This window comes from Schistocerca nitens, chromosome 7 (genome assembly GCF_023898315.1).
Source record: "Schistocerca nitens isolate TAMUIC-IGC-003100 chromosome 7, iqSchNite1.1, whole genome shotgun sequence".
NCBI classification, from domain to species: Eukaryota; Metazoa; Arthropoda; class Insecta; order Orthoptera; family Acrididae; genus Schistocerca; species Schistocerca nitens.
This window is the reverse complement of record NC_064620.1, coordinates 278,222,058-278,242,750: the sequence shown is the minus strand read 5'-3', so window position 1 is coordinate 278,242,750 and position 20,693 is coordinate 278,222,058. Positions and strand designations below refer to the sequence as shown.

Genomic DNA, 20,693 nt, shown 5'->3' with positions numbered 1-20,693 from the left:
TGGAGAAAGTAATTCTTTTGGATTTCCATCTGACATTTCTCTTTTTCCAAACACCGCAGGACTATATTGTACCCTGATCTTTAGAGGAAATTTCATTAGTTTATTGTCTCATTTTGTGAAATCCAGTATATGGCCAGAACTAACATAACATTGTGTTCACTTTCTTAATACAGTAAGGGCAAGAACTAAGTCATAATAATTTTCAAAATAAAAAAGTCCTTCCTCATTGACTTAGGAAACAGGACAGAGCATTTTACCATATGAGAATATGTTGACTAGTTCAGTGACGAGCAAGATCTCAACAGCATTATGTACAATACATTAAAAATTGGTGTTATCACAGTACTAGTTTCCAAGCAAATAATGAAGGTAAATAGGAGCCATTAATTCTGACTTGCTCCAGTGCTCTCTACTTTCAAGACATATGTTGAGCACCATCATTACACACAATTACTACAACCTGAAAAATCAGCTGTGGCAGAGCCTTGTCTAACTGAGGGACAAAGAGTGATGTATGATGAGAAACTGGTAGTTACTCCTGAATCTCTCTGTTGAGACTAAGCTTTAAAAGAATTAACTGAAATTAGACTGGCTGATAATATTATAGAGACATATGTTATCTTTGAAGTAAAATATGGAATTGTGTATCATTGAAAATTAAAAAGCAATGGCTTTTCAAGTGGTCTGCAGAGGCATATACTTCATAGTGATTCATTGTTTCTGCCAGTTTTCACCACAGGGGTGCTGAACCCTCACTTTGCAGTATTGGTCAACAGAGACAATTTCTGTCACAGATGCTTTGGTTCTCCAAGGTGTACCAAAGGTCTGCTGTTCATAGTAGGAATCAACTCTGGTGAGATTTAGCAAGCAGCATTCTCACCTGAAGATGGTGACCAGATGAACTGCTGAAATATTGTGTCTAAATGACTGTATGGTCTGGCTACAGACAAAAAAAACTATAATCAATTAATGCACCAGAAAATTAACATGAACAGTGACTGCTGCTGTTTGGAAATGTAGGACTACAGAAATGATGCATGTAATCAAGGAAAATAAGAATAGGAAAAATTTTGTGACATTGGGCTTATTTGCCAAATTGAATTAGGGCCAGCAGTAGTGAAATATGAACAGTATGTGAAAGAAACAAGATCAGTTGTGTTAGAGTAATGATATGTCCAGTATTCATTTTGAACATGTTTAATTCACATGCTTATCTACATGAACTGCTATTCTGCTTATCTGTTCTTGAAGGTATAGCACACTGAAAATTTATGTAAATTTTTGTTTGAATGACCACTTTTCAGTCAACACCAAGTCCCAGCCCTGATTTGTTCGAAAAGGTGCAACCACATTGGGTAATACAGTGAGATGAAACGGGTGCTTACAGTGACCTAGATATCTTTTAACACTGAATGAATCTTTAGTTCTAGGAGGTCCAAGATGGTAGCACTGTTGACCACATTACTGCTAATTCCACTCCAGGATTCTTATTTCATCTTAAGAAGTGTCTAATACTTAAGCGTTGTAACAGACAGTGTCTGGAATCAGATCCATCATGTAGTATTGTGATAGTACCATTTGGTGTTCGAGAATTTTGGTGTAAATTCTAGAACCACTCAGTCTTCTACCGTCTCGAACACACAATATTCTGGATCCAAGTGTTGGATGGTAGAATCCTACCTACTGCGCGTTACATATTTGTGTGTGCCGGTTTAAAATCAGTCGCGGGAAGAAAGTAGACACGGTGGACAAACGGCACCGACAAGTACTTTCAAGCAATCCATAGATGTTTTAGTGAGTGTCTAAGGAAGAACCTATTGGGTCATTGACTATTGTTATTAAAACAAGGACAGTTGAAAAAGAACTCTTGAAAGCTCTTGACATAATCTTGCTATTGGCAAGACTTATTTTCTGATTCATGTTAAGAAAAGTTACGGTATCTAAGCCAACTTTCTTTTAACTGTAATCCAATCTGTTTCTGACGTTCGGCTGTATGAGAGACTTATAGCAAGTTACATATTTATGTGGAAAGTGAGAGTTTTATTGTGTATGGAGGGCAAATACATCATTAATTGACGAAAACTAAATTTTGTATGTCTACGTATTTCATAAGTAGAAAAAATCTAAAAATTCCTGTATCTAGCATTTTGGAGTTGTCGTTTGAATTTTTTAGTTTCACTCTGAGCACTCAAAGCTTCACTCTGGGTATTTAATTGAGAACTTAATGAGTTTAACTTAAGACTCTGAGCTAAGTAAAAGAAGCTGTTACATGTTGCCATAGCAACCAAACATAATAAGACAAGGGAATTACTCCAAGAAATTGGAATATATTCAAGTACCCAGTGGAGCAAATGGAGAAGAAGTCAAGAGAGTTTCCAGCAGCTGGCTAGCCAGTAAAGAAGAGTGGCTGCAAGTTCCAAGTAAGTCACCTATTAAAGAATTGGAAGATAGTTTGGGGGTATAAACCGATATAACCCAGATTCACAATCACTCTTTAAGTCGTTAGAATGTGGCGACATGTGTGAAAGGACTGACAAAACAGGAATTTTAAGTAAAAGAAGCTGTTACATGTTGCCATAGCAACCAAACATAATAAGACAAGGGAATTACTCCAAGAAATTGGAATATATTCAAGTACCCAGTGGAGCAAAATTTAAATGGAATACCGGTGAAGAAATGAAAAATTCACAACGATAAAAAAGCAAAGAAGATTTAGACGTATTTGTCTAAAAAGAAATATGCATAGAATGCTTCGAACAAGAAGATCCAGTGCGGGGAGTATACAGCTCTAACAAACATCGCGGGGACGCAGACACGGAAACCAACATACATCCAACGCCGCCGGCTTCAGTTGCTGTTCACCAGTGCTGACCTGCCTCCACATCCGCTCACCTAAGCAATGCGGATTCTGTACCGGGTGAGTGTGAAACAAAACTTGATTACTTTAGTATGAAGTGGTACAAGATACTGTTGAGTGAACTTTTATTGTGTAATTATCATATTTAAAGTTAGTTTTAAATGCTCACAAGAGCTAAGGCATATAAAAGTATGGAAAATATACAACAGGTTGGGGAAACTGAAGACCATAAAAATTAGCAAAGAAATGCCTGGCTGGGAGAGGATAAATTTTATCAAAGCTCAGAGTCTTAGGTTAAACTCATTAAGTTCTCAATTAAATACCCAGAGTGAAGCTTTGAGTGCTCAGAGTGAAACTCTAAAAATTCAAACAACAAATTTAGGTTTTTTGAACACCAAAGTCAACTCTCAAAGCAAAGAATTTAGTAACCTATGCGATGGCATGGGTGCTTCGAAGACTGAGTTCAACACAGTTAAAAGTAGATTTAAAGAATGAGTTGACAAATTTATTTGACCACTCATATAAAATATATCTTTGCTGACCTTAGTCGGAAACAGAACAACACTTTTCAAGATTTATCGAAAAGATTAGAACTTAACATTGAGAACAAATGTAATAATGTAGAATATGAACTTATTGAAAAGTTGAAATCTTTTGAAAACTTGTACAATATTAAGTATAATGATGTAAGGCAGGGGTTGAATACTTCGAAAGAAAGTGTACATAAGCATAATGAATTAATGCCAGTCAATCAGTCGCAAATTACAGGTGTCAGTACATGGGTAGATAATGTAGAAAGAAATTTCAAAGAGAAAATAGCTAACTCTGATATAAATGTAATTAGTTTGGTGGAACAATTTGGAGAAATTATAGATCAAAAGGTTACCGAGAGAATAACATCTGGAAATGTATTGCCTATTCCTTTATCCGAACTCAGTGATACCAGGAAGGGTATGGACGACCTGTGGAGAGAAATTAAGCTTATCCAAGATAAAGTAGAAAAAAGGGTAACTTCACCTAATGTTGTATTAACTAGTGAAGCGGTGCTTGATTTGCAATGAGAAGCTAATTCTGGGTTAACTAGACAATACCATAAATTTAAGCCGGATGGAGAGGTACATCCGACCCATTTCCTAAAAAGATTTAACCAAGCATTACCAAAAAATTGGGAACATACCAAGAAGATCGAATTTGCTTTGAGGTACCTTCTAGGGGAAGCTTCAGAATGGGGAACAGTAAATATTGAGAATTTTTCCTAGATTTCAAAAGAAATTTAAAGAGAAGTGCTGGTCCGCCAGTGCTCTAGAAAAGTTAATATCAGATCTGTGGGACCCTAAATATTATAATAATACTTGGGCTACTATAAGGAAATGTTTCGATTGGAATTTAACACTAGTAAAAAAAAAAAAAAAAAAAAAGGGGGTGGTGGTGGGGGGTGGGATACAATGTAAAGGATGTAAAATTGTACATCCCCCACAGACGTTAACATTCTGAGTTAATGGGCAGAGTAATGACCGTCGGACTCCAAGTTGTTTTCGGTGTTTTTTGCAAAATAGTTTTCCTGCACTGAATTCCTTTAAAATCTAGAACCATTCTGTAATCTTATTGCTTAGAAAACTGGATATGAATGTAAAATAGAGAACAACTTAAGAGAATCACAGAAAAAATAAACTGAATAGAGTATTATATTTGTGGAAATATAATATGATGTGACTAACTGAATAACTGTTATACCATAGTGCATAGATTTTCTATTTTGTATAGATCTTTTATGAGATGTGATATACATCGGATGGATTGCATAAATTTTGGAAGGGGTGGGTATTGTAGCTAAATGCATGATTTACAAGAATAGATAACTCATGGCTAACACAAAACACACATCACACCTTTCATACAACCCTCACAAACAAGTGCGCCTGATTTTACAACATTTGTCGTTTCAATAGGGTTGCTAGGATTTCCTTCGAGAACCTCAAAGGGTGAAAGTGAGACAAGTCGGTTCTGTAGGGGACGATTTAACACCAGACCTCCTCCAGCATCTCACTCAAGTACCTGAGGGGTAAGGGTCCTAGGGAAGGGGTTTGGAAGGGTTTCCTGTCTTTGGGGCTATCTTCTTTTCTTCTTCAATCCTAGCATCCACATCTATTTTTTTCTTTTCTTACTTCTCATTGGAGGACCTGTCTATATTTTTCTCTCTTTTCATGTTCACAAACTTCTATCACTGAAGTCCTTCCTTATTTCTGTGTTTACTAGAAACCTAAATCTTATATTTAGATAAAAAGGCTGAAAAATCAGACTACACAACACATCCACATATACACAAATGTACACTTCTACACAAACATTAAATTACATAAGACAAAGCCTGTCATGATGTGAGAACCGCCAGGTGTTGTGGGGGAAAATGTGTGTACATGTGGAGATATGCACCTATATATAGGAAGCTAAGACGGTTCTACATCGAATGTACATAAGAAGAGGTGCACGTAAACAAAGAACAGTGACAGTTCTAAATAGATATTAGAATAGGCACAATGAACTCAGGCGCAAAGAGAGACAAAGGCATATAAGTTTATGGAACGAAAATGCTATATAACGAACAACTATAAAGTATTAATGAGTAATGGATAAATAAGAAAGAGACATGAGCAAAGAAAGAAAACAAAAGAAGGAAAGGAATTAGTCATGATGATCATTAAGAAAAGTCAATGTCATAAGTACTCTGATGAATTGAAGGATACTAGGACATAAATAGTATATCTAGACATAGTATCTATTGAAAATATAGAAGTTGATAAGCAGAGGAGGACTCTAGGGAATAAATTATATATTAAAGAATGAATGCGAAGTTTAAAATATATTTATATCTTTAACAGAAGATACTTAATTATGGTATACTTAGAAATGTATACTTGGGTAGTGCACTGTGAGACCTACTCAGAAAGGATAAGGGGGGCGTACTTGGCATTCACTAAGTAGAAAGGGTAGACATACCTACGTGGAGATAGGCTGATCTATGGCCTAAAAAATAGGGGTGTTTTGTAAGGAGCATACCTACCAGAATGGAAAGAGGAAGCGCTGTCATAAGGTCAACCCACAAGCAAGGAATAGGTGCTGATCCTAGGAGAAGGAGACAGTATCATGGCAAAAGTCACAAATCTTACAGGATATGTAGGATATGTAGTGATTCAAGAATTTCTGTGTAAATTCTAGAACTACTCAGCCTTCTACCGTCTCGAACACACAATATTCTGGATATGAGTGTGGGATGTTAGAATTTTACCTACTGAGCGTCACATGTTTGTGTGTGCAGGTTTAAAATCAGTCATGGGAAGAAAGTAGATGCAGCGGACGAACAGCACTGACACGTATTGTCGGGCAGTCCGTAGGTGTTTTAGTGAGTGTGTAAGGAAGAACCATGGAGTTTATATGCAGCTCTGTGCTTATTGTGTCATTGACTATTGTTATTAAAACAAGAACAGATGAAAAAGAACTCTTGAAAACTCTTAACATGTGCTTGATATAGACAAGTCTTATTTTCTAATTCATGTTAAGAAAAGTTATGGTATCCAAGCAAACTTTCTTTTAACTGTAATTCAATTTGTTTCTGAAGAAGTCAAGAGAGTTTCCAGCAGCCAGCTAGCCAGTAAAGAAGAGTGGCTGCAAGTTCCAAGTAAGTCACCTATTAAAGAATTGGAAGGTGGTTTGGGGGAATAAACCGATATAACCCAGATTCAAACTCACACTTTAAGTAGTTAGGACATTAGACATTCTAAAAGCAAAGTAGTTTATCATTTCATTGTTTTTCCCCTTGAATTGAACTAATATAAAGCTCACAGGTTTTCAACTGAGTTAGCCCAATGAAAGGTGCAGTTCATCAAGGAATGTCTCTCATCAAAATGTTGCAGATTTTCAAGAATTTTATTTTAGTGCAGTATAATGTTCTTTGCAGCTTTTGGCAGTTTTAGTGCTCCAGAACCTAAAACTCGTAAGCCTTTTTAAAATTTAAAGCCATGTTTGGAAATACCCCATGCACCTGGTGACACAACAATCCAGACTTTCAATAACTGACATATGATATTAGTATTATAAAGACCCAAAATGAGTAATTGATGAAACATCTGCCTGTTTTGTAGGCATGAGAAACCATCAAGAAAACCTCTTGTGCACATGGACATTGCCACTAACTGCCATATTTGTAGCAGAAATGAAATTAATGCTTAAAAATTTAATCATCACAAATTTTTCTATTTAGTTGCTTCTTTAACAAAGTACTATATGCTCAATGTTGGTATTAACATGCTTCAGCCCTGTTACCAGCAGTATGGTGTGGTACACAAAAATCTTTATCATGGTCCTGATGTCAGCTGATAGTGTGTGCAGTGAATGGTGGTTTTGTGGAATGAATTAACACTACAGCCCTACCCTTTTACATTATGAAATAATTATTGACTAAGATGTTTAAACAAAACAGTATTGTACACTAGGAATAAACAAATTGAGGTTGCACTATTTTAAATGAAATTGCCTTGTATTCAGGATGATGGAGACCCTAATCCACATCTACTCACTCCGTGGTTTCCCTAAATTATTTCAGGCAAATACCAGGATAGTTCCTACCATGGATTGACTTACCTGTCCCATCCATGTCAAATGAGACATGTAACTATGTGTACTCCTCTATGTATTAATAAGACTTTTGTTCTTAAATTGCAATACCATGAGATGTCCAGTATTCTTGTAAAAATGATAAACAGGTGAATAAAACTAGTACCATTACTGCTGCTAAAATTGCATAAAAAACATGAAAATGATTTTCAAGTTACCTGTTAACTGATCTCCAAGTTTAACCATTGCTTTGCATCACGGCTTAAGTCGCTATCATGGCTTAACAACTCATTGATTTTGAGAGTGAGTACTTGCACCTGTTCAGGCTCTTATTGACAAGCAGAGAAGTTGCGGTGCAGTGGGGAGTGAGGGAAATACATAGGCACCATGTGGTCATGGCAACACGGGATAAGTGCCAACTGTGGAATAGGCGAGGGTCATTTTTGACAGTGGTGCAATCTAATAGCAGCAGTGGTGAGTCAGAATAGTGTAACACTGACAATATCTTTGCATCTTGATTAACAGTGTGAGAAATATTATCAGTTTACATAAAAAGATGAGTTCACAAAATGGTTAGTGTATCATAAGACACAGAATACATACAGAAACTTAAATCTACAAAGATATACACATCTTACCACACCAAAGTATACAGAAACAGAAAATGTGAAAGTCCTGTATATGACAAGAGGTTTTAAAACCTTAAAAGGAAGCTTTCTGAAGAGGTGGAAGAAGAGGAAGAAAAATCAAATGTGTGTGTGTACTGTTCAGATGGGACACAAAATTGCACTACTGGTTGCAAAATCCTTGCACTTTTTCACAAATGATGATTTAATAGAAGAATACTTGGTAGTTGCAGCTGAATATTTACACTACTTCAGGTAGAACAGTTTTGTTTGGCGCCACTATCAAACATAGCAACCTGATCCCACAATGGTTATGGCAGACAACATTCAGAGCTAGCTTGCAAAATCTATGTAAAGAGTTTATTGCACATTCTTAGTGCTCTATGAAAGAGTAGATATCACAGGCACACATCTGGATGTGAAATTATTAGGAGTGTTGAAGGAAGTGTAGGAAATATACCTTTGTCATAGAATTTATTGGTTTATGTGACTGCAAATGGAGCATATGTCATGTTGCAAAATAAATCAAGATTTGTAGTGCAACTGAATGGGAAAATGAAAAAGCTTCCAGTACCGAATTCACTCTCATCTGCAGCTTGAAATGACTGATCTCCTATACAACAGCGAACATGAAGACATTCTAGATTTCTCTCAGCATTTCCCTCAGGATCAATTTCCTCATTTACACAGATCTCCACATGGCTTGGTCGATAATGATATGACTACCATGAAGCTCTCACTCCGAAAGGAAGAACTTTAGGTAGGCAAACTAGCAGATTCAAGTCACTTGTTGGTAAGTATTGCTGGAACATACATGTAGGAATAGGAATATGTTGTGTATCACTGACATCTTGATTACTGCTTCTCAGAATTAATATTTTTCATTAATATTTTTGAATTACAGAAATGACAATTAACATTTATCAACTCTGAACTCTCCCCCACCCCCCACCCCCCCACCCCCCGCCCCTGCCCCCTCTTTGGTGTTTCCATTTTCCTCCAAGTGTATCACCGACTGTCCTTTTGTGGTGGTGTACTGTAACTTCTCTTTACTTTCTGGGTGTATTTAATTCCATTTTCAATATTACTTTTCTTTTTATTTATTTTTCTCACATTTTCAGCCATTTGTTGTCATTACCCTCAGCAATTTGTCATTTCTAATGGGTATTAATTATAATCAACTTTCTGTAATTGCCATCACAGTTAGCCATTATTGCTGTATAATTTAAATATTCACTATCATTGTCCGTCAACTTCTTTCCTTCTCCTGGTCAGCACTGAAAGCAATATTTTCTTTCCTCCACCAGTTTAACTGTTCTCTGTGTTCTGTCTCTGTGTCCCCCTCCCCCAATGAAGAAACTATTTCAACATTCAAAAAGATGGTTTTCCAATGTCTGGTTTTTAATTTGAGTGGCTGGCAGCTCTACGTCAGCTTTTCTGTATTCCAGAAGCAGCTGCCTTTTTAACAAGTGTTTGAAGACCCAAGGCTTTTGTACTTAAATGAGGATTTACTTTAGATGGGGGCACAACACAAGCACACCAAAGAAGTAACTCATAACTCGGACTGTAACATTTTTAGGCAAGATAAACATTCTTAAACCACAGACTTATGGGCTAGAAACTAGAATTCATCCTAACAGAAATTTAATTTACCCTTTACCAACCATAATACACACATTAGCATTAGACTTTTAACAGAATTTATACATTCTTTTGCAACAACAAAGAGTTGTTTGTTTTTTCCTCCCACGTAAAGTGCACTTTCAGTAGTTGTTGCTCCAGTTTATATGTGCTGGAAAGAAATTAAATAGCCACACTGAAACGGGATAAATACACTGAAGAGCCAAAGAAACTGGTAGGGCCCCCACGAGCATGCAGAAATGCTGGAAGATAGTGTGACATGGACTTGACTAATGTTTGAAGTAGTGATGGAGGAAATTGACACTATGAATTGTGCAGGGCTGTCCATAAATCCGTAAGAGCACGAAGGGGTGGAGATTTCTTCTGAACAGCACATTGCAAGGCATGCCAGATATGCTTAATAATGTTCATGTCTGGAGAGTTTGGTGGCCAGTGGAAGTGTTTAAACTTAGAAGAGTGATGCTGGAGCCACTCTGTAGCAGTTCTGGACATGAGGGATGTTGCATCGTCCTGCTGGAATTGCGCAAATCCATCAGAATGCACAATGGATATGAATGGATGTGGGTGATCAGACAGAATGCTTACATATGTGTCACCTGTCAGAGTCATATAAAGACGTATCAGGGGTTCCAAATCACTGCAACTGCACATGTCCACACTGTTACAGAGCCTCCACCAGTTTGAACAGTCCCCTGTTGACATGCAGTGTTCATGGATCCATGAGGTTGTCTCCATTCCTGTACTCGTCCATCTGCTCAAAACAATTTGAAATGGGACTCGTCCGACCAGGCAACGTGTTACCAGTCATCAACACACCGGCATCAGTGTTGACAGACCCAGGCGAGGCATAAAGCTTTCTACATCTACATCTACATTTATACTCCGCAAGCCACCCAACGGTGTGTGGCGGAGGGCACTTTACGTGCCACTGTCATTACCTCCGTTTCCTGTTCCAGTCGCGCATGGTTCGCGGGAAGAACGACTGTCTGAAAGCATCTGTGCGCGCTCTAATCGCTCTAATTTTACATTCGTGATCTCCTCGGGAGGTATAAGTAGGGGGAAGCAATATATTCGATACCTCATCCAGAAACGCACCCTCTCGAAACCTGGCGAGCAAGCTACACCGCGATGCAGAGCGCCTCTCTTGCAGAGTCTGCCACTTGAGTTTATTAAACATCTCCATAACGCTATCACGGTTACCAAATAACCCTGTGACGAAACGTGCCGCTCTTCTTTGGATCTTCTCTACCTCCTCCGTCAACCCGATCTGGTACGGATCCCACACTGATGAGCAATACTCAAGTATAGGTCGAACGAGTGTTTTGTAAGCCACCTCCTTTGTTGATGGACTACATTTTCTAAGCACTCTCCCAATGAATCTCAACCTGGTACCCGCCTTACCAACAATTAATTTTATATGATCATTCCACTTCAAGTCGTTCCGCACACATACTCCCAGATATTTTACAGAAGTAACTGCTACCAGTGTTTGTTCTGCTATCATATAATCATACAATAAAGGATCCTTCTTTCTATGTATTCGCAATACATTACATTTGTCTATGTTAAGGGACAGTTGCCACTCCCTGCACCAAGTGCCTATCCACTGCAGATCTTCCTGCATTTCGCTACAATTTTCTAATGCTGCAACTTCTCTGTATACTACAGCATCATCCGCGAAAAGCCACATGGAACTTCCGACACTATCTACTAGGTCATTTATATATATTGTGAAAAGCAATGGTCCCATAACACTCCCCTGTGGCACGCCAGAGGTTACTTTAACATCTGTAGACGTCTCTCCATTGATAACAACATGCTGTGTTCTGTTTGCTAAAAACTCTTCAATCCAGCCACACAGCTGGTCTGATATTCCGTAGGCTCTTACTTTGTTTATCAGGCGACAGTGCGGAACTGTATCGAACGCCTTCCGGAAGTCAAGAAAAATAGCATCTACCTGGGATCCTGTATCTAATATTTTCTGGGTCTCATGAAGAAATAAAGCGAGTTGGGTCTCAGACGATCGCTGTTTCCGGAATCCATGTTGATTCCTACATAGTAAATTCTGGGTTTCCAAAAATGACATGATACTCGAGCAAAAAACATGTTCTAAAATTCTACAACAGATCGACGTCAGAGATATAGGTCTATAGTTTTGCGCATCTGCTCGACGACCCTTCTTGAAGACTGGGACTACCTGTGCTCTTTTCCAATCATTTGGAACCCTCCGTTCCTCTAGAGACTTGCGGTACACGGCTGTTAGAAGGGGGGCAAGTTCTTTCGCGTACTCTGTGTAGAATCGAATTGGTATCCCGTCAGGTCCAGTGGACTTTCCTCTGTTGAGTGATTCCAGTTGCTTTTCTATTCTTTGGACACTTATTTCGATGTCAGCCATTTTTTCGTTTGTGCAAGGATTTAGAGAAGGAACTGCAGTGCGGTCTTCCTCTGTGAAACAGCTTTGGAAAAAGGTGTTTAGTATTTCAGCTTTACGCGTGTCATCCTCTGTTTCAATGCCATCATCATCCCGGAGTGTCTGGATATGCTGTTTCGAGCCACTTACTGATTTAACGTAAGACCAGAACTTCCTAGGATTTTCTGTCAAGTCGGTACATAGAATTTGACTTTCGAATTCACTGAACGCTTCACGCATAGCCCTCCTTACGGTAACTTTGACATCGTTTAGCTTCTGTTTGTCTGAGAGGTTTTGGCTGCGTTTAAACTTGGAGTGAAGCTCTCTTTGCTTTCGCAGTAGTTTCCTAACTTTGTTGTTGTACCACGGTGGGTTTTTCCCATCCCTCACAGTTTTACTCGGCACGTACCTGTCTAAAACGCATTTTACGATTGCCTTGAACTTTTTCCATAAACACTCAACATTGTCAGTGTCGGAACAGAAATTTTCGTTTTGATCTGTTAGGTAGTCTGAAATCTGCCTTCTATTACTCTTGCTAAACAGATAAACCTTCCTTCCTTTTTTTATATTCCTATTAACTTCCATATTCAGGGATGCTGCAACGGCCTTATGATCACTGATTCCCTGTTCTGCACATACAGAGTTGAAAAGTTCGGGTCTGTTTGTTATCAGTAGGTCCAAGATGTTATCTCCACGAGTCGGTTCTCTGTTTAATTGCTCGAGGTAATTTTCAGATAGTGCACTCAGTATAATGTCACTCGATGCTCTGTCCCTACCACCCATCCTAAACATCTGAGTGTCCCAGTCTATATCTGTTGTGCAGTCATCAAGGGTGCATGAGTGGGCTGTCAGCTCCGAAAGCCCATTGTTGAATGGGTTGCACGCTGACACTTGCTGATGGCTCAGCATTGAAATCTGCAGCAATTTGTGGAAGGGTTGCATTTCTGTCATGTTGAATGACTTTCTTCTTCAGTCTTCGTTGGTCCTGTTCTTGCAGGATTTTTTTCTCGCCACAGCGATGTCAGAAATTTTATGTTTTACCAGATTCCTGATATTCATGGTATACTTGTGAAATGGTGCATGGGAAAATCCCCACTTCATCGTTACCTCGGAGATGTTGTGTCCCATTGCTCGTGCGCCGACTATAGCACCATGTTCAAACTCACTTAACTTGTGACAACCTGCCATTGTAGCAGCGGTAACTGACCTACCAACTGCTTCAGATGCTTGTTGTCTATAAGGCATTGCCGACTGCAGCACCTTACTCTGCCTGTTTACATTGAGTGTACCAGTTTCTTTGGAGCTTTAGTGTAGTTTCTAATAGTGTTAAGTCATCCCACAGATGCAGCAAAACATGGTGCAAGTGATTGCTCTTCATCATCATCATCACCACCACCATCACCCCCATTGTTATCACCACATACTTCAGTTTGTTCATTCACCACAGCACAAAATAGCTTTGCTACATCTATCTGGGATGTGCACTAAATTGTTAACAGTAAAACCTATAAAATTTTTGCTGTAAAAATAATGAAATTTAGAGCAATAAAGGTATTAACCAGCAGAAAACACTGAACGATTGTTCCTATACCCCAGAGTGCTGTTCATAACCTCTGCTGCTGAGAAGCAAACATAATTTATATTCCATCAGTGAATTACTCATTTTAAGTGAAAAGGTAAGTGGACATCAGTGTGAAAAAAATTAGACAGTCCTGTAAATGGTCAGCATATTTTTATATTTTTTATTGAAAAATTGCTCTAGAATTGTAAAACTGATTCATACCATGTCATAGTGACGTATTGCAATTACGATCCATGGAACAGTTTTCTCATATGTAATAAGCACCATCTCTGTACAGTTTTGACATAACAGTTCAGTTTGTATACAGGCTCTAATCTTCTTAAAACTATTAAAATGCATTAGTAGCTGATTTCCATAGGTTTTGAGTACTTCTAATTAAAACTTATGATTTCAGGTACACAGAAATTGCTAACAATGTACAAATGGAAGATACAATTTCATTTGTTTACTTCTCTGAAGTTAATGCAGCTGCAGTAAAGAAATCTATCATTATGCACTGTGTGGAATGGCAGAAGAAACTGACGGAATTGTTGTGCCGTACAACGAATGATATGATTTTAGATTTCTACAAGTATATGGAGGATTATTCAAGAAAGTTAGTATCCACATTATTCATTTATCTATAATAGACTCCTGTTTCATTTAGTTATTTATATTTTGTTACTGAGAATGTTATTGATTATGTGGACTTCATCTCCGATATGTATCAGCTGCACACCTTTTACTCCGATATTGTGTATTTGAACTTTATTCTATGTTTTGTAGTTGCAAAGTGACTGTTCGTCAGCCCTACAGAGTCATTAAAAGGGTTAAAAGATGATAAACACAAAAGGACTATCAAAACAGGTGATTCTGATTTGATAATGACCTGTGATGACCTTTTATAGTATTGGTGTCACAATATTGATGTTGTGTCGATGGTAAAACTTGGTGACCAGCTGTGGATTAAGTAATTTGAGTTGTGTTTATAATGTATAGATGCAGTGTAGATAAGGAGCTGATTGTTATGGGTGTAAATGAGAGGAGAGAGGGGGGAGGGGACATTTAGGTGTGGGTAGTGTGGCAGGATTTGATATTCTTTTGGAGGGCACACAGAGCAGTAAGATGGTTTCACCTGTTTGGGGTATGATGGAAGTGAGATTAGACAAAGGTTTATTTGTGAGAGGAAAGCTACTCAAATATTCAGTCACCATCTTTATAGAATTTGAAAATTCTATGTACAGATTGGCAACTTGCTTTAAATATTCAGAAATTTACATTTGTCCAGTTCAAAAACTTGTAAGTTTGAAGGGCCTATGTTAACTGAGAAACTTAGGAACTGAACCAAACATTCTGATTATTGCTCCTGTAGGAATAGAAGAGACAAGGTTGGACTAATTATAGTGCACACATAGGTGTTTAAGTAGTCAGTCTTCTTGTTAACTATATGCAGATAGGAGGGGAGGGAAACAAAGTAAGTGGTACAAGAGGAAGTACCCTCTGCAATGCACTTCAAAGAAGTTTGCAGACAGTGTATGTAAATATACATGTGGAGTACACTTATAGAACACAGTATACCTTGAAACTTAGTCAGTAGAGCACTTGCTAAGATCTCCAGTTTAGTACAGTCCAACACACAGTTCTAACCTCCCAGAAATTTCTTATCTCAACACACTCTACTGAAGAGCGAAAATTCTGGAAAGTGTGTCTGGTTTTGATTGCTGTAACTGGAGCTTGTTTATGTCCATTTTGATTTCAGTGTTTCTTGAAGAATGTATTCTTGATGAGCATTCTTTCATCAGATTCATAGCTCCTACCTATGTGTCTTGCTCTTGGCAAGTGCTCACTTTGACATTAGAATTAACTTAATACTAGTCTGAAGTGGGTATGTTTTTGTTTTCATGGATTACCTGAAGGCTTTCACAAAAAGACTTTTTTGTCTCTTGTAGGTAACTTGATGTTAGTGCAAGAAGTTGTAGCATTTGCACTTTATACTCCTGTGACAAGTTTGAGACTAATCGAGCTATTTTATATCTTCTAATACTGAAACATGGTTCATAAAATTCTTGTTTATAAGCAGTCAAACTGCATATGAGTTTCCTTCACTTTCAATTCATAAATAAAACAAATTTCTAGATTTAACAGAGTGCAGTGTTCATCTTTAAAACATTCTTCCCTTAAGCCAACAACACTCCAGCGAATGCTCATCAAGTTCTCTCTGATTTACTGTAGCTTTCAGCATCTAGCAATAATCAACAGTTATGGGTACAGGTATACTGTGTTTGCTGTTTATGATAAATGTATTTTTGTTTCTGTGACATCAAAGCTACTTTCAGAGATCCAAAAGTGAGCTATACTTGAATATTTGACTGTAACATCACTTAGTACACATTTCTACATTACTTACAAGTAATGAAACTTAACTGCTACATCTGTTTCACTGTTTACAATAAAATTGTCAGTTGAATAAGTAAGGGATGGCTGCTTTTGAGTGTCTGATGCCAAGATGGCATGGGTCAGTAATTATTAAGCTGCTGTCCTGAATTATGTTCTCAGCTGTTTCATGCACTTTTATTTATCAATACTTAAACAGCTCTTATCTTGGTTAATTTCATACTGTCATTTTCCACAGCCTCACAAAATTTTAGACAATCTTTGATATTTTTTCCACTACTGTTGCAGTTTTCAACACAGTCCTTTGTTGAATGGTATATTACAGAAATGGAGGTACAAATCACACTGATTTTCTTACAATATCTTAAAATACTGGTACGTGTATTTAGGCATCATACATAACGTTACAAGTAAGGTACCGGTATATATTCTGGGATTCTTTATGAAGATCTGTTCTTCATTTCAAAAAAATTGAATGATTTGTACCTCTGTTTTTACAGCATATCACTTTATAATATCCTGAGGCAGAAAATAAATGAGGATAACAGTCTAAGATGAAAATGTGCTTTATGTAACACCTATTCAGCAGATGTAAAGACCCATTTTCTACATGAGCCATACTTTAAAAGTATCATAAATAAATTATCTGCTTATGCTATTATCCTGGTCTTCAATTTTTATTTAATATATTGTCATTAGTGATATTAAATCATTTTAATGCCCTCTCCATACAGATTAATGCATGAGCCACAAGACTTAGATGAGCTTGATAATGCAATGAGGCTGCATGCACGTCTTACTGAAGAAGTACAAAGCAAAGAGAAAGAATTTCCGGTTATTAACACAAGATTTCAAATCCTGGGTAAGTGTGATTGTATGCCATCAAATTTTTGTAATGTGAGTTGTCTATTAAATGACCTACTTGAATGTAGGAACATGACAATCAAGTTGTTAAAATAACAGTAATTAATTATTTCCAACAGCTGATATTATATGAGTTGAATGTTGAACTTTCCTTAACATGTGTTGTGTCTCAAATTGTCAGTCAGTAAGAGAATTTGCTGCAAGTTCAGTCCAGCACATAATCTTTCAGGAAGTTTCACAATAGTGAAAAGACTGATACAGAATGAAAGATTCATTGTGAAAATAATTTCTTTTCCCTTCTTTTTTTCTTTCTTTTATTACAAACTTAAAAACAGATGTCATTGTGCACATTATCTTACTGAACTTTCTCAAATTAATATAGGGGTCAAACCATACAGTTTTAAGTGACAGAATTCCTACATACTGCCTTTTCCCCTTGTTGTTGACTGACCCATTCAAAAATTCAATTCACAGCCTTTGCTGGTTTGCTTGACCCCAGTATTCTGACAGCAACATAGCTTTGAAAATTGCCAAATCTGTAAAGAAACATAAGTTCTGAAACACTTATGCCTTTACTGTTCCTTCCAGATTACTTTAGATACATATAATTCTTGCTACATCAATCAAGTTCATTATAAAATTCTGTCCTTAAGTGCAGCAAAGAAGTCAACTACAAAGTACCTCCCTCCAGCTGAAAAAGATTTTATACGTTTTATACATGTGACACCCATACATGACATTTCCATGCAAAATTACATTTACTGTGTTTCAAAAGTTATACTTTTTCTATTCCACCCTTGATTTATCATTCCAGTTTGCCATCTTATATTTTTGATCTGCAGAGTGAAGTTTGTGTTTTTCTCATGTCACTTCCTTGTAATCTTATGTGCCTCAATGTGGCCTCCAAAATTATATTCTACTGCTTTGACAGCATTTTGGAATCTAGTCTTCACATCTGAAAGTCTATCAATAATGCCCTATAATAAACCTATTTGTCTTTTGATATAGCTATTCATAGCATTATTAGTGCTTTCAGAATGTTGATCTAGGTCTCACATTTTATTCCACAACATTGACAAAGACTGTGTGACTACCATCAAGTAGATTCTTTTGGTCGTATCAACCCAGCTGATTTCGGACACCCACAATTTCTAGCAACATGAATCGGAACCACCTTCACTAGCTTACAGTTTCATTGTATCAGCAGTGGTTAAATGATCATGAGAATAGCATAGAAGAACAATTTCACCAGCTTTCCACACTTGCGTTTTGCGGTCTTCTCCATCTCATGTATGCTGAATGTTGTATGTGTGTCAATATTGTTGTTGACTGTTACCAGTGACAGCTGTGTCTGCTGTTTGCTGTAACCACGCAGTCACCAACTGCTGCTCGTAACTGAAGTACTGTTTGTTCGTGATGCTATATTGCTGTCAGCTACACGCTGCAGTCACCTATGTCTTTCCATAGTTTGCTTAGATAGCACACATGACCTGCACTTCTGACAATATATGCACACTGCTATTGCTGAAATAGTACCCATTCTGCCACTTCCTACTATTCGGGTTTGCCTGAGCATGTGGCTGGAAAATATATTGTTATGTAGAAAGTTTCATTCCTTTTTTTTATATTAGGATAGTTGACTGGTCTGTTAATTACACTGATCTAATCCACGTGATTTACATGTTGGGGGAATGTATGCAAACAGACACCATACACTGAAATTTGACAAGTATTTGATAATGTCTTTGTAAGGTGTCAGACTGCTTTTGCTGCTCATTGAAATCATATCTTGGATTGAGTCCTGCATTTTTTTGTGCATAGAAAATTTTAGCATTGATTCTTAATTTATTTTATTAATCTGTGTAAAAGCACAGCTACAGTTTGCTATGTTGCTATTAATGAAACATGAATAAAGGTGAAAGGTGATTATTACAAGGTATTATTTACAGTGAGAATTAATTTGTGGTTGCTGTGTAGTTTTCCCATTGTATCTGTTGTTTTCTGCCAACAGTAATAATTCTTTTTTATTTTCAAATATGTGCATAACATTTTTTTAATTGTTTTACTAAATTGATCAAGTGCTATTTTAGTAGCACACTAGCTTGTTATTGTTTGGAAAATTATAGTGTGAATTCTGTTTTTCTAATGTGTAGATTGTCCTATACATATGAAGAGAAACATGAAGGAATATTCTGCATCCATAAACTGATGAATGCACTTTTTTCCCCACAGAACGCCATGAAGCTGATATCCCTTTAGAAATGAACAATGGTATTAAATTTCTACCAAGTGCATGGGAGCAGTATTGTGAGCTGTTGTATGGTGAAGCTACTGATTTAGTGGAGAGAAATAAGGTACTTAACAACTGCAATAAGTTGTCTTATATGAATACCAAATAAAAACCAAAAATCTCATTCACAGATGAAAACAATGTTAAATTTTGATATGTCGTACTTTTGACACTTGAAAGGAGGTGATATTTTGGAAAAGGAACAAGATCCACAGGTTTAATAGAAACACTGTTGTGTTTTAATTTAACTAAGTTATGTATTTTTTCTGTCATTAACATGGTTTATCTGTTAATCTGAAAGTGGGAGAACTCTGCCCATATGTTCCTAGAGATATGATTGTACATGTGCACCATAAGTAAAGCAGTCACCAATCCAAACATTGTTTTGTAGATCTGTAATATTAAAGTGTGAGTTCATGTATAATCTTGGATGAATGGCCTTCAAAAGCAAGTACACAAATAGCACTGGACATGCCTCATGGTAATTTCGAATACCGTAAGTGCCACTGTTACTATTGGGAGATGGTGTCATTTTGTACAATAGATCATCATTTTATTCTGCACCAAATCTGATGAATGAGGAACTTTAGTTTAAAATAGTGACATGTCAACTGATTGTAAATGTAGAGGAAAAAAGAGCTCTAATCACAAGAGTGAAGTAGCTTTCAATACAGAATAAATTAACCACGAATTAAATCTGCTATGTCTAAACAAACATCTTATCCTAAAGTGGAGATGTTGAGTTACAGACAGGCACAACAAAAATACCTCTAAACAAATAAGCTTTCAATAAAAAGGCCTTCTGAATTAGACAACATACACACACATACATTTACACAAATGCAACTCATATGCACATGACCACTGTCTCTGGCTGCTGAGGCCAAACTGTGAGCAACAGATTACCTCTCATCATGTCTTGAAATGAGGAATGTCATACCCACTGAAATGAGGAATGTCAAACCCACTGTCCTGCCCACCCCTCCCACAGTGGTATTCCACTATCCACCGAACTTGCGCAGTATCCTTGTCCATCCCTACTCAACCTCTGCTCCCAAATGCCTCATGGCTCATATCCCTGTAATAGATATAAGATTTGTCCCATTCATTCTCCCACCACCAGCTACTCCCGTCCGACGATAAGCATCACTTATCCCATCAAAGGCAGGGCAACCTGTGAAACTTGTCATGTTAAATACAAGCTAAGCTGCAATCACTGTGCTGCGTTCTATGTGGACATGACAACCCATAAGCTGCCTGTCCACATGAATGGCCATTGAAAAGCTTTGTCCAAGAAACAGTTGGACCCCCCCCCCCCCCACTTGCTGAGCATGCTGCCCAATACAGCATTCTTCATTTCAGTGACCGCTTCACAGCTTGTGCTATCTGAATTCTTCCTGCCAACACCAGCTTTTCTGAACTGTGCAGGAGGGAACCCT

The 20,693-nt window shown here is 37.4% G+C and overlaps 1 protein-coding gene across 1 annotated transcript in view; it reads left to right on the top strand.

The window, feature by feature from the left end:
* The window catches only part of LOC126195572 (dynein axonemal heavy chain 2), a 957,657-nt gene that overhangs the window by 186,494 nt on the left and 750,470 nt on the right, over positions 1-20,693 (top strand). Inside the window, 8 exon segments of the mRNA XM_049934198.1 lie at positions 14,122-14,322; positions 14,374-14,463; positions 14,706-14,739; positions 16,490-16,515; positions 16,835-16,997; positions 17,084-17,140; positions 17,553-17,673; positions 19,197-19,318. Of these exon segments, the coding sequence (XP_049790155.1) occupies positions 14,122-14,322; positions 14,374-14,463; positions 14,706-14,739; positions 16,490-16,515; positions 16,835-16,997; positions 17,084-17,140; positions 17,553-17,673; positions 19,197-19,318 (814 nt within the window).